Here is a 17522-nt window from a genome sequence, read left to right on the forward strand (position 1 = left end):
CTCTCTCTTCCTCTCTGTCTCTCTCTCCTCTGTCTCTTCCTCTCTGTCTCTCTCTCTTCCTTTCTCCTCTCTAAAATGAATAAATAAAATAAGATAAAAAATTAAAAAAAAATAAATGGGAAACACTTGAGTATGTGTTGGGCAGATAAAATGTATTATGCTCACTTTGTTAAAGATGGCGCCGCTGCCCATGTGGAGGCCGTTGCCCAGGTGATATTAATGTGTGTCTCTGGGCAGGCAGGATCGTTGTAGCCTGCGGCTTGGTTTTGGGATTAAGCCTTTCCTACCCTTTTTGATGTGAGGTGGTACAATCCCATCATGCCTCAGAGAAGTGACTTTGTATGGAGACTTCCCTGTTTTGTATATTGGATTAAAGGTTTGGATTTCTACACTATAAAATGGGGGCAGAACGAGAGTTGGCCCTCTTGGTTCCTGAGATGATTAGCATGAGAGAGCAGAGGGAGCAGAGCAGAGAGCAGAAAGAGGCCATGTGGCCAGGAGAAGCAGCCAAAATGGCGGAGTGCTGAGTGAGATGCCAGTTTGTGTAGAGTTTGTATCTGGGATAAGGAAGGAGATGGGGAACTGAGGAGAATAAGGCTGGTGAGCTAGAAACCTTTGATTCTAGGAAACTTGGATAAGTCAGTGGCTTTGGGAGCACTGAATGTGAGTGGGTTTTGGAGCCCAGTGTGTGTTTTTATTTGCCCGCCGGGTGCAAGCTAGGATTAAAGTCTATGGCCCACCAGTTTGTGGCTCCGTTGTTTCTTTACCGACTGTCCGAATCCAATGCGAACCTGCATGGGCCGGGCTGCTTTGGTAAGTGGCAGCCCTGGCCGTGCCTTCTGGCTTTACAGCATATTTATAGGTCAATACGAATGACCCACTGAGAGGGAGCAGTTGGATAGAAGGAGAGAAAGACGAGTCAACAGCATAAGTTCTAAGACACCTTCCCGATGAGGACAGAGAGTGAAAGGGGCGAGCAGAAAAGGAGAGTGAGCAGATGGAAGGACAGACGACAGAGATGCAGAGACAAGAGCCGGCAGAAGTGCTTACTGCCTGGGTTCCAACCTCCTGTGAGGCTCAGTCACGTGAAATATCCTAAGATAGCGCCTGCCAATTTCCTCTTTTCCTTACACTAGCCCGAGCAAGTTTCTAAGGCTTGCAGACAAGAAATCTTAACCATGACGCTACTGTATTTCAACTCATCAAACTTTTCAGTGTTATACTGCTCACAGAATAATTAGGGGATATTTCAAAATGAATATGAAGCAATAAAAAAAGAAGCATTGGATTTTTAAAAATATTATTATTACACAGGAACATCAGAAAAACAGAGGACAAGTCAAAGAAAGTTCGGTTATATGCAAATGAGATGCAAGACCAACTTTCATTTCATGGGTGAAAATGCACTCCACAAAAGGCTGGAAGTACTGGAGCATCTGCACGGTCCCTGACCCCCTCATTTTTGTGAGCAGTGTTTGTAAAAGGCAGGCTCGAGTATAAGAGATTCCAGCATCTCTGGTATATTTGGAACTGACTACTCAAGACTGTTTATCTCGAAACCGATGACCCTGCCTCCTGCTTTATAGAGACAACAAGAAGCCACATGAAGGAAACTCCTTCCTTCAAAATATATATCTACCCTCCCCCCACCTGGTACCTTACCTCCTGGGAATTTCCAGTACACTCACGTGGAAGAGCTGAGGAACTATCAGCTGGGTGTGCTCCTCGAAAAACGTATTTCCTGGTTTTCTAAATCTTCTTAAGTTAGAACCTAGCAATCCACTTCAGAGTCTGTAAGGCACTGTTCATTTTGGATAGGGGTCATTACTGTAAAAACATTCAAATTGAAAATCCCACATAACCAGGCGGTGGCACAGTGGATAGAGCGTCGGACTGGGACACGGAGGACCCAGGTTCAAAACTCTGAGGTAGCCGGCTTGAGCGTGGGGTCACAGACATGACCCCATGGTCGCTGGCTTGAGCCCAAAGGTCACTGGCTTGAAGCCCAAGGTCTCTGGCTTGAGCCCAAGGTCACTGGCTTGAAGCCCAAGGTCTCTGGCTTAAGCCCAAGGTCACTGGCTTGAGCAAGGGGTCACTTGCTCTGCTACAGCCCCCCCCCCCTGAAGGCACATATGTTAAAGCAATCAATGAACAAGCAATCAACAAACAACTAAGGTGCCAAACCAAAGAATTGATGCTTCTCATCTCTCCCTTCCTGTCTGTCTGTCCGTATCTGTCCCTCTCTCTGACTCTCTCTGTCTCTGTCAAAAAAGGAAAGAAAAAAGGAAAATCCCAGCAGTTTGCAACTACATATAAAAAAATATTTTTATTTTATTTTATTTTATTATTTATTTATTTATTTATTTTTACAGAGACAGAGAGAGAGTCAGAGAGAGGGACAGATAGGGACAGACAGGAATGGAGAAAGATGAGAAGCATCAATCGGTAGTTTCTCGTTGCGACACCTTAGTTGTTCATTGATTGCTTTCTCATATGTGCCTTGACCATGGGACTACAGCAGACCGAGTAACCCCTTGCTCAAGCCAACGACCTTGGGTGCAAACTGGTGAGCTTTGCTCAAACCAGATGAGCCCACGCTCAAGCTGGTGACCTCGGGGTCTCGAACCTGGGTCCTCCGCATCCCAGTCCGAGGCTCTATCCACTGCACTAACGCCTGTTCAGGCTAAAAAATATATATTTATTTTGTTGATTTAAGAGAGGAAAGGAGAAAAAGAGAGAGACAGGAACATAGATCTGTTCCTGTATGTGCTCTGACCGGGGATCGAACCAGCAACCTCTGCTTCAGGACAGTGCTCTAACCAAGGGAGCTATCCAGCCAGGGCTACAGCTACATTGTGTGTGTGTGTGTGTGTGTGTACAGCCACCAAGTTTGCTGCTTGAGCTAAAGTTATCAAAATATTTTTTAAAGATTTTATTTATTCATTTTTAATTTTATTTATTCATTTTAGAGAGGAGAAAGGGAGAGAGAGAGGGAGACAGAGAGAGAAGGGGGGGAGGAGCTGGAAGCATCAACTCCCATATGTGCCTTGACCAGGTAAGCCCAGGGTTTCAAACCGGCGACCTCAGCATTTCCAGGTTGACGCTTTATCCACTGCGCCACCACAGGTCAGGCTATTTATTCATTTTAGAGATGAGAGAGACAGAGAAAAAGAGAGAAGGGGGAGGAGCAAGGAGCATCAACTGCCATATGTGCCTTGACCAGGCAAGCCCAGGGTTTTGAACCGGGGACCTCAGCGTTGCAGGCCAACGCTTTATCCAGTGTGCTACCACAGGTCAGGCCAGGTATTTCTATGTCTGATACAAACGGGATTATTCACTGAACTCTGGAGAGGGAAGAGAACATTAAAGAAAAAAGAGTTGGCCTGACCTGTGGTGGCGCAGTGGGATAAAGCATCGACCTGGAAATGCTGAGGTCGCCGGTTCGAAACCCTGGGCTTGCCTGGTCAAGGCACATATGGGAGTTGATGCTTCTTGCTCCTCCCTCTTCTCTCTCTCTCTCTCTCCCTTCTCTCTAAAAATCAATAAATAAAATTTTTTTTTTTAAAAAGAAAGAGCCCTGGCCGGTTGACTCAGCTGTAGAGCGTTGGCCTGGTGTGCGGGGGACCCGGGTTTGATTCCCGGCCAGGGCACATAGGAGAAGCGCCCATCTGCTTCTCCACCCCTCCCCCCCTCCTTCCTCTCTGTCTCTCTCTTCCCCTCCCGCAGCCAAGGCTCCATTGGAGCAAAGATGGCCCGGGCGCTGGGGATGGCTCCTTGGCCTCTGCCCCAGGCGCTAGAGTGGCTCTGGTCACGGCAGAGCACCGCCCCTGGTGGGCGTGCCGGGTGGATCCCCGTCGGGCGCATGCGGGAGTCTGTCTGACCGTCTCTCCCCGTTTCCAGCTTCAGAAAAGAAAAAAGAAAAAAGAAAGAAAAAAGAGTTGTTTTACCTAAGACACGGTTTTATCAGAAACGCACTGAAACTTGGTCAATCTCTTCGTTTTCTTATTTGACTTCTCAGAAAGGGTGGGATAGCTAAAAATTTTCTTCCGTGAGGTTCCAAAGTCGCGTTCTCCTCGTCTCTCTCCCGAGACTTCTCCACGCGGACGTCCACTTGAACCGGCCGCCCGCCGGGCTGGAGCAGCGGGTAGGCAGCCACGCTCTCGAACGCTTCGGCCGCCTTCCCGGTCCTCTGGCCCCGCTCCGCGGCGGGCGGCCGGTTCCGGCTGGCTCGCAAGAACCTCTCCTCGAGCTCATCTCGCTCGGTCAGTTCTCTCGCTCGAACCATGCGGTCCCGGTGCGCTCTGCGGCGTGTCTCCTCCCGCTCGCGGACCCGTCTCCTCGTCTGCGCGTCCTGGGCGCCACGCTCGCCCGGCGCAGTTTTGGGGACTGCGGTCTGGCCGGGGGAGGGGACGGGCTGGCCGACCGCGCTCTTCTCCCATCCTTGGCCCCGCCCTGCTCCACGAGCACGTACGTGCCTCTCGATCTGCCTCAGCTCCCGCTCAGGCACCAGGCACTGGTCCGGTCTCTCTCTGCGTGGGGCTGGTTTCCCCTCTGGCTGCGTCTGGATGTCGCTGCCGGTCGTCTGTGCCTGCGGCACACGCACCCATCTTCTGTTATAATACGACTCCGCCTGGGCCAGCCAGTAGTCCAGGGACAGGTCTTGCTCCCTGCACAGCGTCTCATACTCTTCCTGATTTTTTTTAGTTATCAGCTGCCTGGCTGCTTTTGAATGGACACCACCTAGATGCTATCAGAGGCAGGGACAGAATTTTATAGTGTGACCATCTTTTTTTTTTTTTTTTTTTTTTTACGTGGAACACTTTTAAACAGGAGCTTACTCTGACTACGGACACGAAGAAAAGATGAGTGATCTTACTTTGGTGCTCCCATCATTCCCAGGTGAGCCTGTGAGCCGTGAGAATTGGAGTATCTACCACCCAAATCAATAACTAGTTTTAAAAAATATACAGTGTTGGGACTTTTCAGAATATTCCTCTGTCTTACAAATACAGATAACAGCTAGAAAACATGCCCGTGTGGGCACACTGCCCGAGGGTGTCACTCTGGCAGAAAGATGTTCAAACCTAAGGTTCTTTCTCTTAGTAGTTGCAAACTGTATGATTTATTTACCAATATTTTCTTCTCCAGTGGTGACTGCTGACCGGAAGCAATCCTAGGGTCTCTAGATGTGTTTGCCCAGGCCAGTCTGAAAGAGGAAAGCAAAGGTAGGTCAGACCCCGGGAGATGTCAGAACGTGTCTCAGATACTGACCGAACCAAAAACAAACGAGAAACTACACCCCAGTTGTGTTGGCCACGGCGAAGGATATTTTCACTTAGAAAGAGAAAACCTGCCAATTAGGCAAGACTACCCCATGGAAATCACTGCATTTCCATGGTGGCCAAAAATAAAATGAGTGCTCTTTTATTATATTCATTAATTTTAGAGAGGTGAGAGAGAGAGAGAGAGAGAGAGAGAGAGAGAGAGAGAGAGAGAAGGAGGGGAGGAGCAAGAAGCATCAACTCCCATATGTGCCTTGACCAGGTGAGCTCAGGGTTTTGAACCAGCGACCTCAGTGTTTCCAGGTCGACGCTTTATCCACTGTGCCACCACAGGTCAGACATGAATGCTCTTTCAATAAGAGCCTAGCATCCATTCCTTCATATAAATTAAAAGCATACTTTTCTTGGGGACTCAACGCGAACCATTCTGGATCTTGTCGGGAGAGAGGAGAAACGGGTTCCTTGGTGAAGTGCTGCCCAAGCACACCTGTGCCCGACTGCCCGGTGCCCCCGCCTCCTCTGCCCTCTGAGAACGTTCTAGACTGAATTGTTCCGAGTTCCTTCTCGTTGTTCAGTTTCTCAAGCCGGGCCCTCTCTGCCTCGATCAGCACATAGAGCATGTCTGCCCACGAGTCTTTTGTCCTGAAGTCCTGCTCTTCCTCTTGCTGCCCTCCACCCTGCACCTTACGTCCATTATGACACCGCTCCCTGTTGAACCCCTTGTGAGGGGAACCTGTGCTCACTCTGGGTTGGTCTGAAGGACAGGCGGACGGCAGCCCAAGTGAAGGCCACCAACTCTTTTACGTCACCTCTGGTCTACTCTGAGCTTACTGTGAGGCATATTTAAGCCACCCTAGATGCCTGGCTTTTCATTTGTATGTTTGTTTTTTTTTAATTCTCTTTATGGTTAAGAGCATGTGATTTGAAGCCTGACAGGGCTACGTTTGGATCCTAAGGCCACCACCTCCTCAGTGTGTCACCCAGGGCAAGCAGCTTAGTTTCTCTTTACATCCGTTTCCACATCTATAAAATGGAGATAGAGGACAAAAGTCTTCCTCTTGGGATAAGAAAAGACAGATGCAAACGAGATGAAAGAGCTCGGCATAATGCTGGACGTGCGGTAAGTTCTCAGTTCATGCCAGCTGTCTATCCTCCACAGGTCAAGCCTCTAACTCTCTATCAAGTCTTCTCGTTTCCCAATGCAACAGTGATTTTGCCTTCTTCTGCACACTTAACAGTTTTACTTCTACAGCTCATTCCAAAGTCAGTCATGGTTTATGTTGTGATATCTGTATTCATATATCACTTTTAAAATTCGGATACTGAGTATTAGACTCATAAAGGGTGGGAATACAGATAATTTATATCTATAACTGCACTGATGTGTCTGTATTATCAGAAAGGATCTGATACCAAACACTGGATCACACTGACCTCTTAGGTATGCTCTTATTTCCCTTCCTACGTACATCTATTTTGAGATTTCAAAAATGACCATTTTACTTTCATTTCTCAGTACACAGCCTCTATCACAGTACTTTAATATCAGAGTCTGTGACCCCACGTTCTCATAACTAATTATCTGTGGGCTGGTGATTATCCTCATCACATCCTATCTGAGCCTCTCTCTCTCAGGTTCCCCATAACATGGTGCCTATTTTTATTAAAACATTTACCAGTCTTGCCTGACCTGTGGTGGCGCAGTGGATAAAACGTCAACCTGGAAATGCTGAGGTCGCCGGTTCAAAACCCTGGCTTGCCTGGTCAAGGCACATATGGGAGTTGATGCTTCCAGCTCCTCCCCCTTCTCTCTGTCTCTGTGTCTCTCTCTCTCCCTCTCTCTGTCCTCTCTAAAAATGAATAAATAAATAAATAAAAATAAAAAAAAAAAAACAAAAAAAAAAAAACAAGAGAAGATCTGAACTTTAAAAAAAAAACACAAAAACATTTACCAGTCTTCCTCGAAGTATCCAGGCATATTTGTTTTATATGCCTGTCCTGGGTTCTCACATTTCGTCCTACTAGTATACATTTTACTGTATTCTAATTATTCTTTTGTACATTTTTAAGGTCAGAGAACACAGTTTTCAACGTTGCTGTCCCAGCCTCAGTACAGAGTGGCACAGGTGCTCAATAAATACTAACTGAACAGATTGTAAACTTTCACTAAAAAGGGGGCACATCTTATATAATGCTTGTGTTCCTTTACTGCACTAGGACAGTGTTCCATTGATGGTGGTCTTTCAATAAAAAGGAAAAGTTGGTAAGGGAAGAGCACTGATTTCAATTTCCATTTTAAAGGAGACAGACCCCCAGAGATGTGAGAATAAAAACCACCTACTGCCCTGGCTGGTTGGCTCAGTGGTAGAGCGTCGGCCTGGCATGCAGGAGTCCTGGGTTCGATTCCCAGCCAGGGCACACAGGAGAAGCGCCCATCTGCTTCTCCACCCCTCCCCCTCTCCTTCCTCTCTGTCTCTCTCTTCCCCTCCCGCAGCCAAGGCTCCATTGGAGCAAAGTTGGCCCGGACACTGAGGATGGCTCCATGGCCTCTGTCTCAGGTGCTAGAATGCCTCTGATTGTGGCAGAGTGAAGCCCCAGATGGGCAGAGCATCTCCCCCTGGTGGGCATGCCAGGTGGATCCCGGTCGGGCGCATGCGGGAGTCTTTCTGACTGCCTCCCCGTTTCCAGCTTCAGAAAGATACAACAAACAAACAAAAAAACACCTATTGTTGTGGGCTCAGCAACAGACAGACCTTCCTTTGTCAGACAGACAACGTGACACCCAGGTAAGTGAAATTATGGGACTTGCTCTGAGTTTTAGCCATGCCACTATTGTGTGTCTTTCCATTATTGCAGAGAAAGAAAGGCTAGAGCCCCTTTTCAAGGAGAGACCACAATCTTGTCTCTTCCAGGGGAGAAAAGAGGGACGGCTTGAGAGTTTTATAGCACAGCGATCCAGCTGGGTGTTAACTAGGAAAACTCATCTAGAAGTTCTCTTTTCAGGACAAATTTCTACTTTAGACTGTACTTACGGATGACTGAAAGGACCATTATTTCTAAAGAGATTTGTCCTCGTGTTTTAGAAGACTTGGGAAGTGTCACTTGTCCGACCTAATGGATGATGACTTAATGCTGGTTGGGCAGGAGGTGCGGGACGAGGACAATGGAGGTAAGGTGTGCGAATGAAAGCCAACTGGACTAAGTCTTAGTGAAATCCTACCCAGGACTGCCCTTCTCGAGAGGTGCGCTAACCTCTTCTGTCCCATCACCTACCAAGTCCTGGGCCTCATCCCGGCTTCCTTCCATTCCCTGGCACTAAGCATCCCTCCTCCAGCTTCACCCTCGCCACCCTCACCACTTCTGTCCCTTAAGAAGCTGACTGGCACCTTCCAGAGGCCCAGGAGAGCCCCACCCGCCGCAGAGCACGCGGGCCAGGTTGTTTTCCGCAGAAAGCCCTGGCTCGGCCCTCGAGACCCCAGGACCGCTAGAACTACAACTCCCAAAATGCTTAGCTTTATTGGGGGTTTTTTGAAACTACGCGCAGCCGCACACGGGCACCCCATAAGAACGACGGGAGTTGTAGTTCTCTCTTCCTAAGACAGTCTTCCTCTTCAGTGGGGTGAAGATCTGTTTCGAGGGGAACGCCCCCCGCCCTACAATGGGTCCCGGTCAAACGCAAGACCAAGAAAATAAACATCATCCCAGAATCAGGTCCCAAGAGGAGAAGTAGCGGGAGGCCCATCCCTCACCCATTTTCTTCTGAAGTCGCAGAGCCACGCTGAGCGTGACGCCACCAACTTTCTTAGAAGTCCCGCCCCCCGCCTCGGCCTCGCTTTTGCGCTTCATTATGACGTCACAGCCAGGCGGGAGCGCGTTGACGCTCTAGCCCGCCGGCGCCCGCTGCCTCGCTGGTCGGCGCCGAGCGGGCGCTCTAGCCCGCGGAGGTGGCTGGCTCCTCTGCCCTGCCCCAGGGGAGCCCCCAGTCGACCCGGGCTGGGAATTCCGGGCGCTCCGGCTGTCCGGTCGCAGAGGCACGAGCCATGCGTGGGGTGGGGAGGGGTGGTGGGAATGGAGTTATGTATCGTTAGGTCCAGGAACTGAAAAGGAGTGACCTCTGAGTGGGGAGGGGGGTGACCCTCTCTCTTTGGTTAACAAGCTGCTCCTCCCCTCCCAGCCCGCGACCACCACCCGTCGTCCTGTCCGTCATGGACCTCGCCGGCAGCGGCTCCAGCTTCCAGTGTGACCTGGATTTCTGTCCGGATTGCGGCTCCGTCCTGCCTCTGCCGGGGACTCAGGATGTCGTCACTTGTCTCCGCTGTGGCTTCTCCATCCACGTGCGAGGTGCGTTAAAGTGAGGGGCTCCCGGGCAGCGTGGGAGGGTCGGAGGCTTGGGGACCTCCAGGTCGGGCCCATGGGCGGCGTGGGACACTGAAGCAGATCAGGCATCTCTACTGTTTTGGTCTCGCGACATAAACCTGGAGGGAATGCCATGGGGCCACCCCGTCTCACCGCGAGGGCGTCGCGCGCGCTCGGCTCCCTCCGCGTGTGAGTACCACCCGTGCTTTACCCGCCCGGGCAGACTTCGAAGGGAAGGTTGTGAAGACCTCCGTCGTGTTCAACACACGGGGGACAGCCGTGCACACGTCGATGGAGGAAGGTCCTCCTGAATTCCAGGGTCCCGTGGTAAGTGGATGAATGACATCACGGGGGGCCTCGCTGGGAGGGGTGTTACGGGACTCGCAAGGAATAAGACACATCAGGTGAAGGTAATGTAGCAAAGGGCTGAAACTCAGGCGGATTCAGCCCCGAGAAACTGCGCCCCTGCATGTTGATTGAGTTCCAAAAGCCACAGCTCAGCAGATGAAACTAGAAAGCTACAAAAGCCTTTCTTCCCATCGGTTTCATCCCCAACCCTGCACGTCTACTGTTTCCTTCGTGAACAAGGACAGGAGAAGAGTCAGAGTCCCAGAGCTTATCAATCACAATGGACATCTAGTTCTTGAAGGCATTTCTCCAAGAATTCTGCATACATGCATTCAAGTAACCCCAGGCCAGTCTCCTGTTATTTTCAACGCACTCCAAACTCTCTTGTCTCCAAGTAACCCCTGCTCTGAAGTTAATTGCCATTTATATCTGTGCAGGGACTTTTCCTTCAGAGGGTTGATTGCTGAGATGTGGCGAGTTTTGTACCCAATTCTGAGACAGAAGAGGGGGACCTTGAGAGCAGCAGGGTCCGGGGTCTGTAAGCTGCTTTCTGCGACAAAGGAGCAGATTCCATGATGAGGCCCCGTAACCCAGCCGTTGCTTCCCAGGTGGACAGGCGCTGCTCTCGCTGCGGTCACGAGGGAATGGCCTACTACACCCGACAGATGCGCTCAGCCGACGAAGGGCAGACTGTCTTCTACACCTGCACCAGCTGCAGGTCAGTATCCTCTCTCCCGTGCCCCTGACCTTCCTCAGCCTGTTGGCTAACTCATCAAATCCAGTGATTGACTCTGTACTGAGTCAACAGTTGTTTCTTTTGGTCCCATCCATTTTTTTTGTACAGAGATGGTCATAGGGAGATTTGTGGCCGTTTTTATTTTATTTTATTTTATTTTATTTATTTTTGTGTGTGACAGAGAGAGAGAGACAGAGGGACAGATGTGGACAGACAGACAGGAAGGGAGAGAGAGGAGAAGCATCAGTTCTTTGTTGCGGTTCTTTAGCGGGGGGGGGGGGGGGGTGGACGGGACGACGACGACACCACGACTACAGCAGACCGAGTAACCCCTTGCTGGAGCCAGCGACCTTGGGCTCATCTGGTTTGAGCAAGGCTCGCCAGATGAGCCCACGCCCATGCTGGCGACCTCGGGGTCTCAAACCTGGGTCCTCTGCGTTCCAGTCTGACTCTCTATCCACTGCGCCGCCGCCTGGTCAGGCTGGCCATTTTTATTTTTAAAAATTAGACTCTTATCCTTTTAATGACAGGGACCAAAACCTTTTAACATCTTTAAAAGGAAATGAAAAATACAGAAGGCAAGGTATTGCTTAGTGGTGAGCATGTTATGTTGGACTCTTCCACTCCACTGAAGGAAGTTGTGTGTTCTCGAGGATTAGTTGTGCATGATTTCAAGAACACAGGCTCTCTGAGTGGCTTTAAGAACGCCTCTTTGGCCCTGGCCGGTTGGCTCAGCGGTAGAGCGTCGGCCTAGCGTGCGGAGGACCCGGGTTCAATTCCCGGCCAGGGCACACAGGAGAAGCGCCCATTTGCTTCTCCACCCCTCCCCCTCTCCTTCCTCTCTGTCTCTCTCTTCCCCTCCCGCAGCCAAGGCTCCATTGGAGCAAAGATGGCCCGGGCGCTGGGGATGGCTCTGTGGCCTCTGCCCCAGGCGCTAGAGTGGCTCTGGTCGCAACATGGCGATGCCCAGGATGGGCAGAGCATCGCCCCCTGGTGGGCAGAGCCTCGCCCCTGGTGGGCGTGCCGGGTGGATCCCGGTCGGGCGCATGCCGGGCGCATGCGGGAGTCTGACTGTCTCTCCCTGTTTCCAGCTTCAGGAAAAAAAAAAAAAGAACGCCTCTTTGTCTTTGGTGTTGTGCAGGTTTGCTACAATATATCAAGGTGTTTCCTGTTAGGGATTTGTTGGGCTTTTGACACTGAGGATTGATATTTCTTTTTCTTTTTTTCCCCCATCAACCTTGGAAAACTATCAGAAATTATCTCATTGAATATTCATTTCCCCTGTGTTCTCAGTCTCACATGCTAGAACTCGGGTTAATTAGTTGTGTATTAGAGTGTCTATCCTCCATTTCTCTCACCCTGTCGTTCATATTTACCACTTCTTTCTCTCTATGCTGCTTCTGGGTAATTTATTTAGGTCTCTCTTCAAGGTCACTAATTCTGTCTTCAGTTTATTTTATTATTATTATATTAAAAAAATCTTTGAGTTCTACTTATTTTTGAAATTGCCTTAGTCATTTTTTTTTTGCCTCAGTCATTTTCAATAATTCCAAATTCCTTAATTATAATTTTAGTTGCTCCTTTTATACTTAACATATATTTTATTTTTTGTATTTTTCTGAAGCTGGAAACTGGGAGGCAGTCAGACAGACTCCCACATGGGCCTGACCGGGATCCACCCGGCCCGCCCACAAGGGGGCGATGCTCTGCCCATCCGGGGCGTCGCTCTGTCGCCACCAGAGCCATTCTAGCGCCTGGGGCAGAGGCCAAGGAGCCATCCCTAGTGCCCGGGCCATCTTTGCTCCAATGGAGCCTCGGCTGCGGGAGGGGAAGAGAGAGACAGAGAGGAAGGAGAGGGGGAGGGGTGGAGAAGCAGATGGGCGCTTCTTCTGTGTGCCCTGGTCGGGAATTGAACCTGGGACCTCTGCACGCCAGGCCGACACTCTACCACTGAGCCAACCGGCCAGGGCCTATACTTAACATATATTTTAAATGTGGCTATATTGTCTCATAGTTCTGATACCCACAGTTTTTGTGGGTTTGATGCTGCTGTTATTTCTGCTGACTCTCGCGGTGTTTTTCTTCGTTGTTTTGTCATTTTTTACTGTAAGTTCATGGTTTTTTAAGAATTTGAACTATGTGAATTCTTTGAGGCATAGGGGGAATGCTGTATTCTTAGTATCTGTGGTTCTTGTTCAGATGCCTTGAGGCACTACCAAGCCAGAATCACTTTAAGTAAATTATTGGTTTCAGGATGTTTCTGGTCTCCGTAGGTAGTCTGAATCTGGGCTGCAAAAATGACATTAGAAAACGTCACGAGAGATTGTTCTTCCTCTGCCTAGTGGCGCAAATTCCCCTTTCCGCAGAACTGGATTTTTTTTCTTGTTCATTTTTTTTTTAAGATTTTATTTATTCATTATAGAGAGGGGAGAGAGAGAGAGAGAGAGAGAGAGAGAGAGAGAAGGGTGGGGGGAGCTGGAAGCATCAACTCCCATATGTGCCTTGACCAGGCAAGCCCAGGGTTTTGAACCGGCAACCTCAGGGCTTCCAGGTCAACGCTTTATCCACTGCGCCACCACAGGTCAGGCCATTTTTTTTCTTGTTCATTTTAACCGAGGGGTAGCCCCTTGGGGGTCCCAGATGTATGTAGAGCATCTCCTGTCAGACATTGTGGGTTTGTCTGACGTTGCTCCTGTGGCCGTCAGAACTGCAGGAGGAAGATGGTGCAGGGCTTCCGGGTTAACTCACCCGTTTAGTTTCCTGGTTTTACATCATTCACCCAGCATGAGGATGGCCTTTACTTTCTTGCCACCTCATCCATGGGTTAAAAATATTTGTTAGCTAGCTATACTGTATCTCCTGAGAGTATTTTTCCCAGAAAATACTGTATTATTATAGAAATAGAAAGTAATATCTATTAATAGAAAATGATATCTATTATTTTCTTGTTTTTAAATGAGCAGAAGTTTTAATTTTTTTTTTTTTGTGGCATAGACATTTAGAGAGGGACAGATAGGGACAGACAGACAGGAAGGGAGATAGATGGGAAACATCAATTCTTCATTGCGCCTCCTTAGTTGTTCATTGATCGCTTTCTCATATGTGCCTTGACGGGGAGGGGGGGCTACAGCAGACGGAGTGACCTCTTGCTTGAGCCCGCGACCTTGGGCTCAAGCTGGTGAGCCTTGCTCAAACCAGATGAGCCCGCGCTCAAGCTGGTGACCTTGAGGTCTTGAACCTAGGTCCTCCACATCCCAGTCCAATGCTCTATTCACTGCGCCACCGCCTGATCAGGCAGAAGTTAAAAAAAATTTTTTTTTTTAATTTTTATTTATTCATTTTAGAGAGGAGAGAGAGAATGAGAGAGAGAGAGAGAGAGAGAGAAAGAGGGGAGGAGCAGGAAGCATCAACTCCCATATATGCCTTGACCAGGCAAGCCCAGGGTTTTGAACCGGTGACCTCAGTGTTCCCGGTCAACGCTTTATCCACTGCGCCACCACAGGTCAGGCAGAAGTTTTAAATTTTTATTCGGTCCCATTTATCCTTTTTTTTTTTTTTTCTGCAAGAGAGAGAGAGACAGGAAGGAGAGAGATGAGAAGCATCAACTCATAATTGTGGCACCTTAGTTGTTCATTGATTGCTTTCTCATATGTGCCTTGACGGGGGTTCCAGCTGAGCCAGTGACCCCTTGCTCAAGCCACTGACCTTGAGCTTTAAGCCAGCAATCTTTGGGCTCAAGCAAGTGAACATGGGGTCATATCTATGTTCCAACGCTCAAGCTGGTGACCCTCTGTTCTAGCTGGTGACCTTGGGGCTTTGAACCTGGGTCTTCAGTGTCCCAGGCTGATGCTGTATCCACTGCTGGTCAGGCTTTTTTTGGTTTTGTTTTATGGCTAGTGCTTTTTGTGTCCCAAGAAATCTCTGTATACTTCAAGGTCATAATTTGCGTGATATATATATATATATATATATTGTGTGTGTGTGTGTGTGTGTTACAGAGATAAAGAGAAAGATACAGAGAGGACAGACAGACAGGAAGGAAGGGAGAGAGATGAGAACAATCAGTTCTTTGTTGCAGCACCTTAGTTGTTCATTGATTGCTTTCTCATATGTCCCTTGACTGAGAGTCTACAGCAGAGTGAGTGACCCCTTGCTCAAGCCACCCCTTGCTCAAGCCAGCAACCTTGGGCTCACATGTATGATCCCATACTCAAGCCAGTGACTGCGCACTCAAGCTGGATGAGCCCTCGCTCAAACCAGCAACCTTGGGGTTTTGAACCTGGGTCCTCTGCATCCCAGTCCAATGCCCTATCCACTGTGCCATCGTCTGGTCAGGCTGTTCCATGTATTTTTTTTTATTTTTTATTTTTTGTATTTTTCTGAAGCTGGAAACGGGGAGGCAGTCAGACAGACTCCCGCATACGCCCAACTGGGATCCACCCGGCACGCCCACCAGGGGGCGATGCTGTGCCCATCCGGGGCGTCGCTCTGTCGCAACCAGAGCCACTCTAGTGCCTGGGGCAGAGGCCAAGGAGCCATCCCCAGCGCCCAGGGCCATCTTTTGCTCCAGTGGAGCCTTGGCTGTGGGAGGGGAAGAGAGAGAGAGGAAGGAGAGGGGGAGGGGTGGAGAAGCAGATGGGCGCTTCTCCTGTGTGCCCTGGCCGGGAATCGAACCCGGGACTTTTGCACGCCAGGCCGACACTCTACCACTGAGCAAACTGGCCAGGGCTGTTCCATGTATTTTTATTTTTTAAAATATTTTATTTATTGATGTTTTTAGAGAGAGGAGAAAGTGGGGGCGGCAGGTGGGGTCCAGGAAGCATCAACTTGTGGTAATTGCTTCCCACATGTGCCTTGACCAGGCAAGCCCAGGGTTTCGAACCAGTGACCTCAGCACTCTAGGTCAATGCTTTATCCACTGTGCCACTACCGGTCAGGCTGTTCAATGTATTTTTTTTTTTTTTTACAGACAGAGAGTCAGAGGGATAGACAGGGACAGACAGACAGGAAGGGAGAGAGATGAGAAGCATCTATCATCAGTTTTTCGTTGCAACACCTTAGTTCATTGATTGCTTTCTCATATGTGCCTTGACCGCGGGCCTTCAGCAGACCGAGTGACCCCTTGCTCAAGCCGGCGACCTTGGATCTAAGCTGGTGAGCTTTTGCTCAAACCAGATGAGCCCGCGCTCAAGCTGGCAACCTCGGGGTCTCAAACCTGGGTCCTTGGCATCCAGTCCGACACTCTATCCACTGCGCCACCGCCTGGTCAGGCTGTTAGATGTATTTTTATTCCCAGCATTTTTAGTTGGCTTGAAATTGGAGGATCGTTTAGGGAAGTGAGTCTTCCACAGTGTTATAAATATAAGTCCTTGATGATTTGAGTATTTCGTCTTACACTGCTAGAAACTCTTCCTTTAGTCCAATGTGAAAAATAAATCGTTTGTTTCTCCGTAGGTTCCAGGAGAAGGAAGACTCTTGATATTTTTTCTGGGCGACTCAACCATCGCCCCCTCTCCTCTTCCGTGGAAGGGAAGGGATGTTGGGTTTCCCGGTCCCTGTTCATCCGCTGTTTGCAGTGTTTACTCCCAGAGGAGAAGCGGATTACCATGTCCCCAGGGCACCTCTGTACCTAGTGGAGTTATCCTATTAAAGCTGTATTCTTCAGTTCGACCCAGACATATGTATGTTACTTATAATGTCTTGTTCTAAATGGAATTTAACTGAGTTTACAGACTCAACTACAGAAAGAGTATAAGATGAGAAAGAAGGAGAGAGGAAAAGCCAAAACAATAAAGCCAGCAATGAGTGTTTGGTTCTCGAGTTTATGGGAACAAAAAGTGGGAGTTTGGAAAGTGAGAGATTCAAAAGAAAAAAAAATTTTTTTTCTTATGAGAAGCATCTACTTGTAGTTGTGGCACTTAGTTGTTCATTGATTGCTTTCTCTTATGTGCCTTGACCAGGGGGCTTCAGCAGACCGAGTAACCCCTTGCTCGAGACAGCAACCTTGGGCTCAAGCTGGTGAGCTTTGCTCAAACCAGTGAGCTTTGCTCAAACCAGATGAGTCCACACTCAAGGTGGCAACGTTGGGGTTTCGAACCTGGGTCCTCTGCATCCTAGTCCAACGCTCTATCCACTTTGCCACCACCTGGTCAGGCTTGCTTTTTTTTTTTTTTTTTTTTTTTTAATGCGCTATACTGAGTTGTATCTTGCTTTTTTCAGTTTGAACCAAATACTTAAAAGAGAAAAAAATGGGCCTGACCTGTGGTGGCACAGTGGATAAAATGTTGACCTGGAAACACTGAAGTTGCAGGTTTGAAACCCAGGGCTTGCTAGGACAAGGCACACATGGGAGTTGATGCTTCTTGCTCCTTCCCCTCTTCTCTCTCTCCCTCTCCCCTCCTCCCCCTTCTCTCCCTTCCTCCTTCCTCCCTCCTTTCTAAAGTGAATAAAGTCTTAAAAAAAAAAAAAGAAAGAAACAGTGTATAGTCCAGCCACAATAAACATTGAGATTTTAGTCTGGGAATCAGTATTCCTGCATTCCTTGACCTAAATGGTGATCAAGAGATGAAAATTAATAATGATTATCTTGTAATCGTGTGACCCTTTATGTATTCAGAGCTCTCGGACATTGACCCCCTCAGCAACTCTGAGGGATGGGCCGGGCAATCTTCTGCAGTGTACATTACTGTTCTGGCAGTTACCTTCCCTGCTCCACTCCTGAAATCTGAAACAAATCTGTTCATGTTCCTGCCCTATGGTAAGCCTCTTCCCTGGCCCATCACGTTGACTGGATCAAGTCC

The 17522-nt window shown here is 48.9% G+C and overlaps 1 protein-coding gene across 1 annotated transcript; it reads left to right on the forward strand.

Moving 5' to 3' along the window:
* Positions 1 to 9152: 9152 nt before the first annotated feature.
* POLR1H (RNA polymerase I subunit H) lies at positions 9153 to 16392 on the forward strand. Its single transcript, XM_066251075.1, has 5 exons — positions 9153 to 9313; positions 9457 to 9623; positions 9862 to 9965; positions 10595 to 10704; positions 16177 to 16392. The coding sequence occupies exons 2-5, from the start codon at positions 9488 to 9490 to the stop codon at positions 16199 to 16201; spliced, it is 375 nt and encodes a 124-aa protein (XP_066107172.1). The 5' UTR covers positions 9153 to 9313; positions 9457 to 9487; the 3' UTR covers positions 16202 to 16392.
* The last annotated feature ends 1130 nt before the right edge of the window (positions 16393 to 17522 follow it).

The sequence above is a fragment of the Saccopteryx bilineata genome, chromosome 1, assembly GCF_036850765.1.
Source record: "Saccopteryx bilineata isolate mSacBil1 chromosome 1, mSacBil1_pri_phased_curated, whole genome shotgun sequence".
Classification (NCBI taxonomy): Eukaryota; Metazoa; Chordata; class Mammalia; order Chiroptera; family Emballonuridae; genus Saccopteryx; species Saccopteryx bilineata.